This window comes from Sapajus apella, unplaced genomic scaffold, assembly GCF_009761245.1.
Source record: "Sapajus apella isolate SASKATOON/1434 unplaced genomic scaffold, GSC_monkey_1.0 scaffold134, whole genome shotgun sequence".
NCBI classification, from domain to species: domain Eukaryota; kingdom Metazoa; phylum Chordata; class Mammalia; order Primates; family Cebidae; genus Sapajus; species Sapajus apella.
In genome coordinates, this window is record NW_022437074.1 from 2,940,201 (window position 1) to 2,959,097 (window position 18,897).

At 37.1% G+C, this 18,897-nt stretch overlaps 1 protein-coding gene across 4 annotated transcripts in view; it reads left to right on the forward strand.

The window, feature by feature from the left end:
• The window catches only part of LOC116539846 (E3 SUMO-protein ligase RanBP2), a 66,545-nt gene that overhangs the window by 22,353 nt on the left and 25,295 nt on the right, over positions 1–18,897 (forward strand). For all 4 annotated transcript variants that reach the window (XM_032263023.1, XM_032263026.1, XM_032263025.1 and 1 more), the window contains exons 8-19: positions 3,428–3,515; positions 5,544–5,753; positions 7,551–7,732; positions 7,816–7,991; positions 8,154–8,277; positions 8,946–9,107; positions 9,531–9,668; positions 10,062–10,208; positions 11,115–11,294; positions 11,380–11,463; positions 14,811–14,946; positions 18,520–18,614. In XM_032263023.1, the coding sequence (XP_032118914.1) occupies positions 3,428–3,515; positions 5,544–5,753; positions 7,551–7,732; positions 7,816–7,991; positions 8,154–8,277; positions 8,946–9,107; positions 9,531–9,668; positions 10,062–10,208; positions 11,115–11,294; positions 11,380–11,463; positions 14,811–14,946; positions 18,520–18,614 (1,722 nt within the window). The remainder of the gene's footprint in view (positions 1–3,427; positions 3,516–5,543; positions 5,754–7,550; positions 7,733–7,815; positions 7,992–8,153; positions 8,278–8,945; positions 9,108–9,530; positions 9,669–10,061; positions 10,209–11,114; positions 11,295–11,379; positions 11,464–14,810; positions 14,947–18,519; positions 18,615–18,897) is intronic.

Here is an 18,897-nt window from a genome sequence, read left to right on the forward strand (position 1 = left end):
AGTTAGTTTTCCTCTTAATCCATTCACTCAGGTCTCCTTTCCTAGATGATAGCTACTCTTAGGAGTTTCTTGGGTGTTCAAAAATATTTTTTGCATATGCAAATGTCTAATACATTCTTCATCTACTTTTAAAAAATACTGTGCTTCATTGTGGGTGTGCTTTACCTATTGCCAGATGCCTAGCCTTTGTTTTGTTTTGAGATGGAGTCTTGCACTGTCACCCAGGCTGGAGTGCACTGGTGCTATCTTGGTTCACTGCAACCTCCACCTCCCGGGTTCAAGCTATCCTCCTGCCTCCGCCTCCCAAGTAGCTGGGAATACAAGTGCCCTCCACCATGCCCAGCTATTTTTTTTGTATTTTTAGTAGAGACAGGGTTTCACTATGTTGGCCAGTCTGGTCTCAAACTGCTGACCTTGTGATCAGCCTGCCTCAGCCTCCCAAAGTGCTAGGATTACAGGTGTGAGTCACCGTGCCCGGCTGAATATTTTTATTCTGCATAAGGAAATACCAAGAACCAAATCACCTGAAGATGCACTGGGCTACCCTGAAAAGTAATTAATGTCCATCACTGAAAATGTTCTGTCATAGGCAATGTCCACTTACTAGAAGCATCCAAAAGTAATTATTTGGGTGACTAGAGCAGTGGCTTTTAATTCCATCACCACTTTCTTAATTGGTGGTGGAAATGTAATTCAGTACAGCCTCTTTAGAGTTAGATATTTGGCAACAGCTCTAAAAATTATAAATGAACAGATATACTTTGATACTGCCATTCTTTTAGGAATTCATGGCACAAGTTAATCATTGCTAAATTAGTTGAAATAGCATTAAAAAAAAAAAAAAAAAGCAAGCTAAAATACTGGTTTTAAAACCCTGGTTTTAAAAACTCCGAAACTACAGTGCATACATACAATGGAGTAATACGCAAGCATCAAAAATAATGAGAATGCCCTTTATATATGCTGACATGGAAATTTCTCCAAGATACCGTTAGTGGAAATAAAGTAAATACAGTATTCAGATGTTTTTCTCCTTTTTTAAAGGACAGGGGCTACGTGTGTATGTACATGGAGATGCATAAATATTTCCTGAAGACACAAGAAAGCACTAACATTAGTTTCTTTGAGGGTGGAGAAGTAAATAGGGACCAGAAAGGAGTCTTCATAGCATATTCTTAAGGGCCTGTAGAATTTTAAAATGAGAATATGATTCTTTCCAAACATGCTCATTTTTCAAAACGTATTCTTTATGAACCTAAAAGCTTCGATTTTGGATTTTAGAAACATTCATGTCACCTATCCTTTTACAACTTTTCTAAACATCATGTCAAACTTTGTCATCTATATGTTGAAAAGAGCATACAAAATAAGAAACAAAATGTTGACATAATTCTTTTTGTTTTCAAACTGACCTCAATTCATAAACTTGGCCTGTTTTACAAAATTATTCAATAGTTGAATTTGTGACCAGTTAATTAGTTGTGAATCCACTCAATTCAAATCATCTCAAGTCATTATTTCCTCATCTTAACTAAAAGGTTTTAAGAGACTTTGTTAAATATCTAGCTGAAATGCAGATGTACTTACTAGATCCACAGTATTCCTCTTATCCGGAGTCTGAAAATCTTATCATAAAAATTAGCCAATTCTTAAATACCCAAATGCCAGCACATAACCTAATTTTTATGCTTATAATCCTTCAGTCATTAAGCTTTAACATAAACTGATAATATAAAATACAAGCATCTAAGATGCTCAAATACGTGGCAGTTAACAAAAGAAAGACTGAGGTAGGTATTTATGTGCTGAAGTGGAACAATGAAGAAACATTTAAAAAAGCAAGGCCTCACCGGGCATAGTGGCTCACGCCTGTTATCCCGGCACTTTGGGAGGCCGAGGCGGGCGGATCACGAGGTCAGGAGATAGACACCATTCTGGCTGACACAGTGAAATCCCATCTCTACTAAAAACACACAAAAAATTAGCCAGGTATGGTGGCAGGCGCCTGTAATCCCAGCTACTTGGGAGGCTTCGGCAGGAGAATCGCTTGAACCCAGGAGGCACAGGTTGCAGGGAGCCGAGATTGTGCTACTGCACTCCAGCCTGGGAGACAGAGCCAGACTCCGTCTCAAAAAAAAAAAAAAAAAAAAAAAAAAAAAAATTCTTCAAGCCTTCTACCTGTTGGTTTTGTTACTTTTTTTGATGATTTCTTTTACAAAATAATTTTAATATTTGAGGCAACCGTCAGTCTTCTTTTCGACATTCTATTCATCATGCTTTCAGCTTTCTTTTTTCCCCATAGGTTATGGCATTAGGATCTCTTTAATCTCCTGGCTGTCCCATTTATTCCAGTGCTTTCTCATATTGTCCATATTCTGAAAATGTGGCATTTCCAAATACTGTTTCACCTGTGCTGTTTAAAGTGGGGCTGTCATCTTTACTGAAATAGGACATCTGCTGTTGGCCTGTTTATGCAGGGCAGAAAAGTAATATAATTTTTCCATTTCTCTGAATGTAACATGAATGTGCTTTTAGTAGAAACTAATTTCTCAGAAGTGCTCTATGCATTTTTTTTTTTTTTTTTTTTGAGGTAGGGTCTTGCTCTGTCACCCAGGTTGGAGCACAGTGGCATGATCATGGCTCACTACAGCCTTGACCTCCTGGATTTGTGATCCTCCTGCCTTAGCCTCCGAGTAGCTGAGACCACAGGTGTTTGCCACCACATCTGGCTAATTAAAAAAAAATTTTTTTAAGATAGGATCTTGCCATGTTACCCAGACTGGTCTGAAACTCTGGGCTCAAGTGATCCCCCCACCTTGGCCTCCCAAAGTGCTGGGATTACAGGTGTGAGCCACCATGTCTAGCCCATCTTTGTGGGTTGTTTTTTTTTTTTTTTTTTTTCCCTCTGTCTTTTTTTTTAAAAAGCTTTTTTTTTTTTTTTTTTTGAGATGGAGTCCCACTTTGTCAGGCTGTAGTGCAGTGGTGCAATCTCGGCTTACTACAATCGCCGCCTCCCAGGTTCAAGCTATTCTTGTGCCTCGGCCTCCTGAGTAGCTGGAATTACAGGTGTGTGCCACCACACCTGGGTTTTTTTGTTTGTTTGTTTGTTTGTTTTGTATTTTTAGTTGAGACTGGGTTTCACCATGTTGGCCAGGCCTATCTTGAACTCCTGACCTCAAGTGATCTGCCTGACTTGGCCTCCCAGAATGTTGGGATTACAGATGTGATCCACTCCTGGCCTGGCCTGTCTTTTATAGGTTATATAAATTCCTTGGTTCCCAGTTTTTGCAGTCTTTTCCAATTCAGTTTAATTAATGGTTAAGTGTTAATTTATTATCAAAAAAAGTACAGTGTAATAGAAAAGACTGTCTTACTATTAGAAGGATGGGTGTCATAAAATTAAGATATTTGATTCTAAAATTATTAGGTTCCAAGACCAAAGCTTAAATTAATAAAAGGAGAAGCTGGACAAAATCTGCTGGAAATGATGGCCTGTGACCGTCTGAGCCAATCAGGTAATGGTAAACTAATTTAAAAAGAAAAAAGGTAAATTTCTGTTAAGGCATGTCTTATGATAAAATCTTCTGTCTGTCCAGGAGATAATCTATCAAAATAATTTCTTTTGCTCTATCAGTTAAGAGTAATAGGTATGGAAGAGATGAGAAGAAATAGCATATTCTTTAAAAGAAATGAATATTTGATATTGTTTGTTCCTAGGTGGAGAGGATTTCTTAAATCTTTCTTTATCTGGCAGCTACAGCCTCTATCCTGAATATTTCATCGCTTTCTGAACTAAGTATAATTATTGATTTGCCAACCATTTAACACCAGCTGCTTCTAAAAACACTGCCATGGGAATATAAAGATGAAGAAGATATGGATCTGTCTTAAAGAGCTGAGAGCATAGTGAGAAAGAAGATAAATACTTACCTTGTATTAGGCTCTTGGAATTTGTAGATTTTTTTCTCATTTTTGGCTGATTGGGATGAATCCTAAAGGTCTATTACATATTTATTACCTGTGATTTGCTAAGATACGAGCTTTAAGGTAGTCGGGTAGCCAGTGAATCAAGCACTGAACTGAAGAAACATAGTGTTTTGATATAAAATTGGACGAATTTTGTAAAGAAAAAGATGTAGTATTAAATCAAAGTTATTAAAAGCCTTGGTGTATGGTTAGGCTGTTGGCCAAAGCTCATATTGCTCTTGTATTCCATAGCCCGCTTTTTTTTTGTGGGAGTTAGACTTTCAGTCCTTAAAGTGTCTTTCTACTTTTTTCCTTTTCTGTTTTTCTTCTAACCTTGCAGGGCTCTCTAAGTGCCTTTGCAGGGTGTCACAGTTAGATAAAAATCGCTGGCTGGGTGCAGTAGCTCATGCCTGTAAACCCAGCACTTTGGGAGGCTGAGGCAGGAGGATCACAAGGTCAGGAGTTCCAGACCAGCCTGATCAACATGGTGAATCCCCGTCTCTACTACAAATACAAGAATTAGCTGGACGTGGTGGCACGTGCCTGTAATCCCAGTTACTTGGAGACTGAAGCAGGAGAACCGCTTGAACCTGGGAGGCGTAGGTTGTGCTACTACACTCCAGCCTAGATTTTAGAACTAGACTCCGTCTCAAAAGAAAAACATCGCCTGTATTTTTTTATGTCTGATGTGGGCATCCCGAGGGAGCCCTCTCTAGGCGTGCTGATACAACTGTATAGTGGTCATCAAACCTGATTGCCCAGCAGAATTAACTCCAAGGAGGGTGTTTAAATATAATTCTTATATCTTACGTTTTACCCATTTAAAGTGTACAGTTGAGTAGCTTTTAGTGTGTTCAAAGAGTAGTACAGTTGTTACCACAATCAGTTTTAGAACATTTTCATCACTCCATGAGGAATTCCTTACCGATTAGCAGTCAGTCTCCGTTTTACCCAAACCTCTCAGCCTTGGCAACCACTAATCTGTCTCTGTAGGTTTGCCTATTCTGAACATTTCACATAAGTGGAATCATACAGTATGTGATCTCTTGTGACTGGCTTCTTTCATTTAGCAAGGTTTTCAAGGTTCATCTGTGTTGTAGCATATGTCAGTACTTTATCCTAGGACTGTGATTTTTAGATTACTTACTGCAAGCCTGTGGAATAAAAATCTCTGTAAGTGGGACCTGGAAATAATTCTTAAAAGTTGTTTAAAGAAGGATTGTGATCAGCCAGGTTTAGAAATCAGTATGTCAGAGCGGAGAGTAAGTGCTTGTTGTCTCTGCTCTCCTATGGCCACTTAAATCCAAATCTTTTCATCTAAAATGTAAATATGCTTGGCATTTTTCATACATGTTCCTGTCTTTTTTCTCCCTTCTGCTGTCTTATATAGGTACAGATAATATTAAACCTCTACTCTCTTTATTTTCTATATAAGCACCCTTTTTGTTGTCCATCTGTATTTTTTGGGTTGGAGGGTTAGGTCTGCGATAATCATGTTATTTTCCCTTTGGGTATACAAATAGTGTGGGCCAATACAATCTGTATTTTTAAAGTGATGGAAATAATTTGTTTTTCAGGGCACATGTTGCTAAACTTAAGTCGTGGCAAGCAAGATTTTTTAAAAGAGGTTGTCGAATCTTTTGCCAATAAAAGCGGGCAATCTGCATTGTATGATGCTCTGTTTTCTAGTCAGTCACCTAAGGATAGATCTTTTCTTGGTAGTGATGATATTGGAAACATTGATGTACAAGAACCAGAGCTTGAAGATTTGGCTAGATACGATGTTGGTAAGTTATATGTTTCAAAGGAAACTGTCTACATCTTAATCCTTATAAGTTTCCCATAATCTTATTACCCAGAAATAATGACTTAATATTTTCCTGTATTCCTTTTGTGTGTGGGTTGGGTGGCGGGAAGGGGGGGTGGTTCAAATTTGGTGCTGTGGAGGTGGCATGTATTTTTTTTTTTTTTTGAGACCAAGTTTCTCTGTTGTTGCCCTGGCTGGAGTGCAGTGGTGCGATCTGGTCTCACTGCAACCTCTGCCCCCTGGGTTGAAGCGATTCTCCTGCCTCCGCCTCCTGAGTAGCTGGGATTACAGGCGTCTGCTGCCATGGCTGGCTAATTTTTGTATTTTTAGTAGACACGGGGTTTTGCCATGTTGGGCAGGCTGGTGTCAAACTCCTGATCCCAGGTGATCCCTGCTTCCCAAAGTGCTGGGATTATAGCTGTCAGCCACCACGACTGGCCTTGTTGTTTTCTGAGACAGGGTCTCAGTTTGTCACCCAGGCTGGAGTGTAGTGGCATGATTGGATCGTAGGTCACTGCTACCTTGAACTTTAGGCTCAAGGGCTTCTTTTGCCTCAGCCTCCTGAGTAGCTGGGACCATACACACATGCCACTCTGCCCAGATAATTTTTTTTTAATTGGTAGAGACAGGCTAGTCTCGAACTCCTGGGCTCAAGTGATCCTCCCACTTCAGCCCCCAAAGCATTGGGATTAGGGCCAGCATGGGGGCTCACATCTATAATCCCAGCACTTGGGGAAGCTGAGAAGGGTGGATCACCTGAGGCCAGGAGTTTGAGACCAGCCTGGCCAACATAGCAAAACCCTGTCTCTACTAAAAATACAAAAATTAGCAGGGTGTGGTGGCATGTGCCTGTAGTCTCAGCTACTCAGGAGGCTGAGGCAGGGTATTCACCTGAACCCAAGAGGCAGAAGTTGCAGTGATCCAAGGTAGCGCCCCTGCACTCTAGCCTGGGCAACAGAGTGACTCTCTCAAAAAAAGAAAATGTTGGAATTATAGGCATGAGCCATGGCATCTGGCTGTATTTTTCATCTAAATAGTTGTTTATACTATATATATGATTTATCTTGCTGCTTTCAGGAATTGTCTCCCATAGTCTCTGTATTAAAACTGTGAATACTACTTTTAATGGCAATACAGTTTTTTTTATGCAGTAGTCATAATTTGCTTGCTCCTTTCTGTTACTGGGCATCCAAGTTGTTTTCAGCTTTTCCACTATTAATAATCATACTCTGAGAAAAACCACAAAGTGTCTTCATTGCAAGCTATTTCCATAGAGATACCTAAAAACTACTACTGAGACAAAGGGCATGAACACCTTTAAGTCTTGTAAATTGCCAAAATGAGAAGTGTGTAACCTTTTCAATATTGACTTTCTTGTAGAAAAACAGATTTCTTTACTATACTGATGGATTAATATAGTGGTGTTTCATTGCTTTAATAACTTAACTGAAAAGAAACCCCATTGTTTTGGTTTAGATGTTCTTTATTTGACTTTTGTCAGTTGATTTTGGTTTATTGTATTCCAGTGAGTGTCATTTTTTCAGATGGACTTAAAAATTTTTTATCACAGCTATGTTTATTAAAATTTCTAGAAATAATCAAGTGAGAATGCATCTGATAAGCTGAGATTTTGCCTAACATAGAATTTTTCCCAGCTTTGATATAGAAAAGCAATTATAATTAAGATATATTTAATGTGAGTTCATTTATTTTAGCAAAACTAATGGTACAAAGAAAATTTTCAAAACCTTAAGCCAATTTTTAAATTTCATTTCAGGTGCTATTCGGGCACATAATGGTAGTCTTCAGCACCTTACTTGGCTTGGCTTACAGTGGAATTCGTTGCCTACCTTACCTGCAGTCCGAAAGTGGCTAAAACAGCTTTTTCATCATTTGCCCCAGGAAACCTCAAGGCTTGAAACGAATGCACCGGAATCAATATGTGTTTTAGATCTTGAAGTAAGCAATGATTTAAACAAATTAAATATTCCGAGTTTTGTTTTATTTTTTTTTCTAACTTAACTTTTCCTTAAATAAAACAGGTATTTCTACTTGGAGTAGTATTTACCAGCCACTTACAATTAAAGGAGAAATGTAATTCTCACCACAGCTCCTATCAGCCATTATGCCTGCCCCTTCCTGTGTGTAAACAGCTTTGCACAGAAAGACAAAAGTCTTGGTGGGATGCGGTTTGTACTCTAATTCACAGAAAAGCAGTGTAAGTAGTAAAACAAAAATATTGCTTTAACTTAGTGCCTAGGTTTTACCAGGGATTTAATCCTCAAGTGAAGATTTAATTTGTCATGTCACCATTAACATATATGTAAGTGCTGAACTGTGTATTTGTAAAGCAGTTTTAGTAAATTAAACTTTTTTTTAGACCTGGAAACTCGGCAAAGTTACGACTTCTAGTTCAGCATGAAATAAACACTCTAAGAGCCCAGGAAAAACATGGCCTTCAACCCGCGCTACTTGTACATTGGGCAAAATGGCTTCAGAAAACGGTGAGTTTTAAAGTATAAGCATTTTTAAAGAACATTACCTTAATTTTTTAAGATCATGAACTTTTTATTGAAAATTGTTCTGAAAACGGCAGCTTGTTCATATTATGACAGATGAAAATATTTTTAGTTGCTACAAAATAGTTAATGTAGTTAAATATAAGCACTTACAAGAGCAATGCCTGGCACACAGTGAATGTTATGTATTAGCTGAGCTGTTATAGTTATTCCTTAATAATTAAGTTCTGATAATTATTCAGCCTGAAAATTTAAAAACTAGCACAAGGCTTTGCAGGTAAGAGCATTATAGATCTTTGTAAATATTTAAGGTGTGCTCTGTGTCAGTATTATGTATAGATGGTCAGCCTTTTAAACAAACTGACACTGCAGAAGAGGTAGGTTTCAGCTATCTAAAAATGGCAACTGTCAAAAAGTAGGTTGGATTGCTTCATTAGGGTAGTATCATTAGAAGTGTTTAAAAGTTGAATGTAGAATGATCACCGGTATTAGGGTGGTTTAGTTATTACAGTATTTGGAAGTTGAAGAAATGACTACTGAGGTTTCATTTGGTTTTGACTTGAAATTTTAGCCTGTTCTTACAACTTGTAAATGAACTTTAGATCTAATCATACATGTTCCTTAAAGTTGTATGCTTCTAACTCTTTTTTTAGGGCAGTGGTCTTAATTCTTTTTATGATCAACGAGAATACATAGGGAGAAGTGTTCATTACTGGAAGAAAGTTTTGCCATTGTTGAAGATAATCAAAAAGAAGAGCAGTATTCCTGAACCTATTGATCCTCTGTTTAAACATTTTCATAGTGTAGACTTTCAGGTAACAGAGTTTCTTTGTGAATTTACTGGAGATGGGGATTTCCAGTTTATAAACAAAGACATGGAGCTATAAACTGCTTAAATTAATTGCCTTGTTATTTAATGGTCATCTCGTTTTCTAAATTCACTAGCTATCACAAATAAGATATGACAGAAGAGTAATGAAATGCTTATCTCTTAACATCGTAAAGTTGGGCGTGGTGGCTCACGCCTGTAATCCAAGCACTTTGGAGGCCAAGGTGGGTGGATCACCCTGAGGTCAGGAGTTCAAGACCAGCCTGACCAACATGGTGAAACCCCATCTTTTAAAATAAAAAAAATATATATTAAAATAAAAAAAGATCCTATAAAATCTTTGGAAAATCATTTGGGTTTTATATTCTGAATAGAAACAATTTGACTAAACACTGTTCTGTGTGTTTAGGCATCTGAAATTGGTGAATATGAAGAAGATGCACACGTAACTTTTGCTATATTGGATGCAGTAAATGGAAATATAGAAGATGCTATGACTGCCTTTGAATCTATAAAAAGTGTTGTTTCTTATTGGAATCTTGCACTGGTAAGTAGATGTGGTACTTTAGCTAAAAGTTTTATTATTATTATTATTATTTTTAAGACAGGATCTCTTTGTTGGCCAGGCTGGAGTGCAGTGGCACGATCTTGGCTCACTGCAACCTCTGCTTCCCAGGCTCAAGCGATTCTTGTGCCTCAGGCTCCCAAGTAGCTGGGACTATAGGTGTGTACCACCATGCCAAGCTAAGTTTTGTATTTTTAGTGGAGATGGGGTTTCACCATGTTGGCCAGGCTGGTCTTGAACTCCTGGCCTCAAGTAATCTGCCTGCCTTGGCCTCCCAAAGTGCTGGGATTATAGGCTTGAGCCACCATGACTGGCCAAGCTAAAAGTTTTTTGTTTTAAAAACCTAATTATTTCATAAAAGTGCTGTTTGTGTAGATTTTTCACAGAAAGGCAGAAGACATTGAAAATGATGCCCTTTCTCCTGAAGAGCAAGAAGAATGCAAAAATTATCTGAGGAAGACCAGGGACTACCTAATAAAGATTTTAGATGACAGTGATTCAAATCTTTCAGTGGTCAAGAAAGTAAGTAGCAGGTTGTTGCATGTACTTTCTTACTGATAACCCACTGATCAATGTTTTCGTGTTGGTCTTGTATTTTGGTAATTTAAAAAATACTCAGTAATATGTTGTTACTAATGCATAGAAAGGATGTATTGTCTAAATGCCTATATTTGCTTGCTTTGTCTTAGGTTTGGTGTGTCTTTTTAAACTTAGGAATCTAGGTATATGCTCTTAAAAAGTACTTCTAGGGGAATTAGAAAAGATTTCTAAGAAAATACATTGATTTTGTTGTCTTAGCAATGTAATCAAAACAAATATTGTAACCTCAGGACTAGTTCTCAACTTTGCTGAAATTGAAAGTTGTTGCTGACAACTTCAGAGCATTTCTTCTCATCCTCATCAGCTATTATGAGCTCTCTCTTTTTCTCACTGTCAGCCATTTGAGATCGTCATGATGGTGATAAATTATGTTCAGTTTCCTGAGTATTATGTTGATTAATTTGCGTTATTACTCTTGTATTAGGATTTATGTTGTCTGTTATATTGTAGCATCTGTATTTCTGTCTCCATTCAAAATCAGTTAGAAAACATCAGTAACTTACTTTGTTCACTTGGAAAAACTTTCCAAGTTAACATTCCTCTACCATTATCATGGCTAACAGAAATTAAGAGCATGGGGTTTGGAATCAGAAGATGTTAGATTGTGCAACACTTTTCTGTTATGAAGGTTAAAAGAACTGTAGAATAAAGATAAAATAGAAAAAGAAAAAAGGTAAATAATAAAACCACTTTCACGTGTATTATTTAAAGTATAAGGTGCTTCTTAAAATGACAAAAATGTAAATAAGATAAAATGCATCATTTTAGAGCTTTACTTTTGAAATTTTTTGCCAATGAAAGCCCTTAATTAATGTTTTTTATTTTTAGTTGCCTGTGCCCCTGGAGTCAGTGAAAGAGATGCTTAATTCAGTCATGCAGGAACTCGAAGACTATAGTGAAGGAGGTCCTCTTTATAAAAACGGTTCTTTGCGAAATGCAGATTTAGAAATAAAACATTCGACACCGTCTCCTACCAAATACTCACTATCACCAAGTAAAAGTTACAAGGTAAACAGGAAAGAAATGAACCATTCCATTGTGAAATATGTTTCTAAGTGTTTTAAATACTCTTTTGTTATTTTAATTTTTTTAGTATTCTCCCAAAACACCACCTCGATGGGCAGAAGATCAGAATTCTTTACTGAAAATGATTTGCCAACAAGTAGAGGCCATTAAGGTAAGTCACTTAATTTTTCTAGCTGTACTTTTTATTCTGAGATTCCTCTGACCACTCCTTTGCATTTTTTCTGAAGCTGGTCAAAAAATGTTCCCTTGCCATCCAAATAGTATCAAAATTAACATTAATTTAATTCATTGACAGCTCAAGAGAGACTGACTCCCAGCTCAGCCTGCCCAGGAAGCCAGGACTACAGATAGTCACATGCCACCATGCCCAGCTAATTTTTGTATTTTTTGTAGAAACGGGATTTTGCATGTTGCCCAGGCTGGCCTTGAACTCCTGGGCTCAAGCAATCCTCCTGCCTCAGCCTCCCAAAGTGCTGGGATTGCAGGTGTGAGCCACTGTGCCCAGCCTACATACCTCTGTGTTGACCCCTTACCACATTTTGTTTTGTTTTGTTTTGTTTTGTTTTGTTTTGTTTTGTTTTGTTTTGTTTGAGATAAGAGTCTCACTCTGTTGCCTAGGCTAGAGTGTAATGGCGTTAGCTCACTGCAACCTCTGCCTCCCAGGGTCAAGCGATTCTCCTGCTTCAGCCTCCCGAGCAACTGGGGTTACAGGCACCCGCCACCATGCTCAGCTAATTTTTGTATTTTTAGTAGAGACAGTGTTTCACTATGTTGGCCAGGCTGGTTTTTAACTCCTGACCTCAGGTCATCTGCCTACCTTGGCCTCCCAAAGTGCTAGGATTACAGGCGTGAGCCACCGTGCCCAACCCTTTACCATATTTTTAAAAGTACTTTATGTGTCTCTCTCCTCATCTTCCACCAAATTGGAGACCTTCAAAGGTGGAGATTGTTTTATTTAAAATATAGGAGTTTCTGGTGCAAAGAAGCTTCCAGAGTGATTGAACTACTACAATGTACTAATCATACTCTGGTCTATGAGTTCATTCCAAGATTAGCTGTGGATTAGATGTGTTTCAAATTTAGAGCTAGGAATTAAAAAGTGGTCTGAGCTTCAGAAAGTTTTCTTATATTTTAACTTCCATATGAATTTGACTTAATTATATAAGGAAATAGTTATGTATATGTATCTTATTTTAGCAATAGGGTTCAAAGGAGCTCGATTTTTTTTGGAATTGGAAATATAAGTAGGTTGTTTCATGCTTATCAGGCAAGAACTAAATTACTTACACTTCTAAAGTTACACCAAGGGTATTCTGATAATGTGATTATTAGAGTGTGATCAGTAGTGTTTGCAACTTAGAGAATACTGTTTGGTGGGAAAACATTTTTGAATTTGTACAAAATTTTTGACTTAACATATAGGCTTCTGGCACCCAGCATTCTGTGGAAGTACAGTAGAGCACTAGTCCATGAATTTGAAAAATTCGGTGCTAGTACTGACTCTGCCATTAATTAATGATCTTGGGCCAGTCACCTGCTTTGTGACTGTTTAGCTTCTCATCTGTAAAGTGAGAGAATTATTGAAGCCAGTTCTCATCACATTGAATTTTGCAGCAGTGATTGCAGATTCAAAGCTCTGGTGCTGATACATGCAGTGACTGTAAAGTTTTCCAGGTGATTTCACTAGTTTCTTATTTCTTGGTTGTGTAGCATCTGGACTAGGCACTGTAGATGGATGGGTGAGGGAAATTTTATTTGACTTCAAAATTGAGATAGTTTTGGACCTCATAGTTAGGTACTTTCTGGGGAGGTTTTATTTGAAACACTTGTAGAAAAAGAAAGCAGACATGCTAGATCTGTCCCTGACCTCACTTGTTACAACTGGTCAGATTCCTGGGCTGTTACAGAGAAGTTTGAAACTTTTAAAAATTTGCCTGTTGTCTGATACCACTATAGTTTCTTTGGAAAAAGAATTTCCTGTTGAATGTCTGTTTTGTAAGGGGACATCATTTTGTAGGTTCTAGGGTTGGGTATGGTGCATCAGTTTGTTTTCTTAGCAGAGAGGTAGCCACTAGCTACACTAGATGGCAATGTATGCATCTGCCATCCTGTCAAGGCAGCAGAGATGTGTTAAGAAAACATTTTTGGAGTCAGATCTGGTTCAAATTCCAGCTGTTATTCCCTTCATCCCTTTCTTTCATTTTTAGATAGGAGCTAATATTGTTTACTTAACAGTGTAAACAGTATAGAAATTAAGTGTTTAAGTGCATTGGACATACATATTCTCTGCAGCTACTACTTTTTTCCCTTTCCTGGTGAAGCATTTGAATGTTACCTTGAGAATTAATAGTATTTCGTTTCAGCATGGGGGTAAATGGAAAGCTAGTTTGAGCAGGGGTGATTTGGAATGTCAGGTAAGTCCAGATGGGTGGAAAAGTAGAGCAGTGTAGAAAGGACACACTGAAACAATGGTCAGTATAATACTAGAGGACTGTGAAAGTTGGAGAAAGAAGTTTAATTTGTAGGTACGTGTTTTTTTGAACAGGGAATTGTATTGGCTGGAGCTGAACATCAGAAAGATTAATGTAGGCAAGTGTAGAATGGAAATGAAGGTGTGATCATTTAGGAGGTTATTTGTTTAGGTGAGAGAGTTAATGAATTAGGTAGGTGGTATTAAGGAATGAAAATGGTAGCAGATAGGCCGGGTACGGTGGCTCACGCCTATAATCCCAGCACTTCGGGAGGCCGAGGCGGGTGGATCACGAGGTCAAGAGATCAAGACCATCCTGGTCAACATGGTGAAACCCTGTCTCTACTAAAAATACAAAAATTAGCTGGGCATGGCGGTACGCGCCTGTAGTCCCAGCTACTCGGGAGGCTAAGGCAGGAGAATTGCTTGAACCCAGGAGGCGGAGGTTGCGGTGAGCCAAGATCGCACCATTGCACTCCAGCCTGGGTAACAAGAGTGAAACTCCATCTCAAAAAAAAAAAAAAAGAAAATGGTAGCAAATTTTTGACAAATTAAGAATCATATTTTAAAATCAGCATCTGCTACCTAGAACTCATTGGAAAATAGAATTTTTCCAAAGATATAATCAAGGCCAGGCACAGTGCTCACACCTATAATCCCTGCACTTTGGGGAGGCTGAGGTGGGCGAATCACTTGAGGTCAGGAGTTCAAGGCTAGCCTGGCGAACATGGTGAAACCCCATCTCTAATAAAAATACAAAAAATCAGCCAGTGTGGTGGTGAGCGCCTATAATCCCAGCTACTCAGGAGACTGAGGCAGGAGAATTGCTTGAACCCAGGAGGCGGAGGTTGCAGTGAGATCATGCCATTGTACTCTGGCGTGGGCAACAGAGCAAGACTCTTCTCAAAAGAAAAAAAAAAGATATATAATCAGTTATTTAAATTTAAAAGAGTAAGTTTGCCCTAGCACTGTTTCTGGCATTATACAATTAATTGTTTAAAACTATTTGATTTTTTTTCTTCCAATAGAAAGAAATGCAGGAGTTGAAACTAAATAGCAGTAACTCAGCATCCCCTCATCGTTGGCCCACAGACAATTACGGACCAGACTCAGTGCCTGATGGATATCAGGGGTCACAGACATTTCATGGGGCTCCACTAACAGGTGAGCTGGCAAGTGGATAATTGCAGATTTTAGTAAAACTACTTTACTTTCCTCTTTTAAGTAGATAACTTGTGAAATCACCTTGTTTATATATGTTTGTTAATATACATATCAATGTCTGTTTGTATGTTACTTAAAAAGCTTATTTGGTGTTACTGAGATTTTTATAACCCTGAGCAGAAACAAAACGAGCTGTACATAAGCCTTAAAGAACCTTTAATCCACACCTCAGATAACGTTTGAGATGAGATTATTCCTTAAATTGAAAAATGTTAATGAATAGAGTTATGTAGTAATTGATGCCTAAATTAAGTACCTATACCTCTAGGGAATTATTTTGATGATAATGATGAGAGGCAGGACATTCTATAGGAAATCTTATTATATAGGAAATCTTATTTAATTTGAAATATTATGGCTATATAAATAAAGAAAAGGAGTTTCGACCTGAATCATACTGGGTTTTTAGATTGTGCTCTATCACTTAGTATAATAGCTGTGTAAATTAACCTGTCTGAAATGTGGAAATAATACTTGCCTCACATAATTACTGTGAGCATTTGTGTGTGCAGGTGGGCATGGGTGTGTATTAGACATTTATTAGAGTATACCGTAAACAGTTAATGAACTAAGGTTACTATTAGTGTTCACTGTGGGGTGGCTGTGTGCAAAACTGTTTTGTGAATTTAATTTTATTCAATTACAGTAACTTAGAATGGTAGGTACCATTATTAATCTTTTTTATAAATGAGGAAATGGGTAAAGAAAGTTAGGTGACTTCTTATTATACAACTAGTTATTTCTAGAACTGAGATTCAGACTCCAGTGGTGTAACTCCAAAGCACTTACTAGTATAATAAATTGTTCCCAGGCAGCCAGAAATAACAAAATTGTTTATTTTACGTAAGACAGACTCCTGAAATGGTAGTAGTGCACATTTTTCTTTTAATTCCTTTTAGCCCAGGAAAGATTTAGAATAAAATCTAGTTTAGATGAGCACATTTGGGTGATGGTTCATAAAACCATAGTTAAGGCAATCCCACTAGCGTTTTGTGACAGCGTCTCCTCAACATAGGTAAAATAACAGAAAATCTTTGTGAAGTCAAGCTTGTTAAATGTCGTAAGTCAGAGATGAGTATATGAAATGTCTAACATTCAAACTTTGTTAAAAACCTACGCATCATATAGGTCCTTGTGAGAGGATAAAAAAACTGGCTAGCATTTTCTAGGGCTTTTTCAGTACTGTGTGCAGTCATTTGGTGCCTTTTGGGTCATGATTTCCATTTCTTCTGTGTACAGGCATAAAGGTCTTCTGGTCTTATATAAGCATATAAATACAACATTCTCATTGTCTCATTTTATTCTTGCAATGACCCTATGAAATGTGTAGAAGCAGCACATCCTCATTTTACAACTGAGAAAAACGGAGACTCCAAATGGTTTATTTATAGGGTTACAAAATAGCTTTGTAACACTGAAAGGGAGAGAGCCCAGGTCTCCTGTTTTCTGTTCCTGTGTTCATAGATGTTTTTTTTCCTTAATAAAAGTAAACATCTATCAAGGTGGTCCTTGTTTTTTTTAAAATAAGATGATTAAAATTAAAGATTAATGAGCTCATTGGAGATCCTCAGAAGTACTGAACAGGGTGAAGAAAATGAAAAACTAACCACCTTATTAACATTTCTTATATTTGAGAGCATTTCCTTCTGGTTCTTTCTCTTTGGATACCTATGGTATTTTGTATGAGATTGTTACTATGCTATGATGTTGTGTGTAGATGAGCTAGCCTGTCTTTTCCATATTAATTTAATTCTCAGCATTTTTAACTTAAGTGTTTTTGAATATTAATGAGTTCATGGTATCCCATCACATGGAAGTATTGTAAATTCTGTTCCTTTATTTTTGTTGTTTCTGCTTTATGCCATGAAAAATTCTAGGACACTGTCCTAGTTTTGTAGGGTATTCAAAAAATTCAGTTTATGCTCTTATCACTAGTATCTGATAGTGCCATCTTTGCACTTTTGCTACTGCTGACTTAATAGTTAATCCTTTACCAATTTGTAGGAACAAAAGTGATATGATTTTTAAGTTTTTTTTTAATACTAGTCATGCTAAACAGCTCATGCAAATGGCTGTTAGTAGTTTTGCCATCAACATGGGTGCCTTCTGGATGTTTAGTTTCTTGATAAAACTCACAAAACAGATGGGGAAGAGTTTGTATATCAACATGAATGTTGATGTGATTTTTTTTTAAGCCAGTGAACACATTTGTGTTCTCTCTGAGATCCTTTGCATGAATTTGTCAGGTGATTATTTTGACCTGAACATTCTCATAATAGCTTGAGCTTGTACAATGCAACCTTATCATTTTGCAGGTTTTCCAGGCTCACTTCAAAAACATGGCTCTTGAGGCCTATTACATTTCTTTCCTAAATTGTCTATTATGTGGTGTTATTACAAATTAGATTACTTTTAGTAGATTTATTAGAACTCTTTATAGATTTTTTTCCTCCCACAGTTTAGAATCAGTAGTCAATTAAAGTCTCTACTTAAAGTTTAGACTTTAAGTTCCTCTTTTTTTAAATTTAAAATTTTATTTAAAAATTTTTTCCTTTTGCTTTTATGCACACAGACATATTGCAAGATTTTAAGATTCTTGGGTTATTTCTGTCAGCTTGTTCTGTGTTCTATGCCTGTTTCCTGCCCATAGTAATTTCAAAATAGCTATCCTCACCTCTGTTATGTCTCCAAAATCAAACTTGGGCTCTGGCTAGCCTTTTTTAGGTCTTGATTTTTTCAGTGCTTTCCAGAGGCAATTGTTTGGAACCTCTTGGCACAATTTCTGTTTCTTCTTTCATGTACAGGCATAAAGGTCTTTTGGTTGCTTTCTGTTAAAATTATCGTAAAACAGTTCAAGAAAATGACGGTTGGTAGTTTTGCCATTAACATGGGCGCCTTCTAGTTGTTTGGTTTCCTGGCAAAACACACAAAACAGATGGAGCAGATAGTTTGCACATCAGCATGAGTGTTGATGTGCTTTTTATTTTAAGCCAGGGAGCACATTTTGTGTTATTTGTGAGATTCTTTCCATGAATTTGTCAGGTGATTTTTGATCTGAACATTTCTAGTAATAGCTTTAGTTTACAAAATGCAACCCAGTCATTCTGCAGATTTTCTAGGCCCACTTCAAATGCATTGACTATCAGATGGCATCTTGGTTCCTTGCGTCCTTTCTGTGACTGAATGTCCATGATTCCACATCATACTGATCTTTCATAGAAAAGGCACCAACTACATTCTTCTTTGTTACTTTTTTAATGCTCGTGAAGGCAGTTCTTGTTGATCACAGTGATGCTATTCTCTTATTCTTCATGACATATTTAGCAATTTTTTCTAGTTTGCCATTTGATAATCTACTTTACTGATGTATTTTGATGTACAGAAATTTAAAATTTATGTAGTTAAATCTTTCTTTAATTTCTGTTGTTTTTGTATTTATAGTTCTTGCCTAGATAGTCTTAACTGTAGTATAGACTTTAACAGTGTTTTCTTTATTTTCTTTTTTTTTTTTAGTTGCAACTACTGGCCCTTCTGTATATTATAGTCAGTCACCAGCATATAATTCCCAGTATCTTCTCAGACCAGCAGCTAATGTTACTCCCACAAAGGTAACAAAGGAATAATTTATACATTTATAAGTATCTCCTTTTTAAATTGTTTAGGCGTCCTTCAAAGAAATTTGAGAGAGTAGTTCAGTATTAAAACTTTTATGTCCCTTAAGATGTAGATATTTTACATTTACCTCCAGATACAGAAATTATACTTCTTAGTCACCTTATTTTTGTCTTAAAATAAGTGTGAATATTTAGAATATATTAAAAATGGGAGTGGTGGTGCTGGTGGTGGTGGATCCTTCATCATTCTGTTTTAACAGAAATAGAACTGTAATAC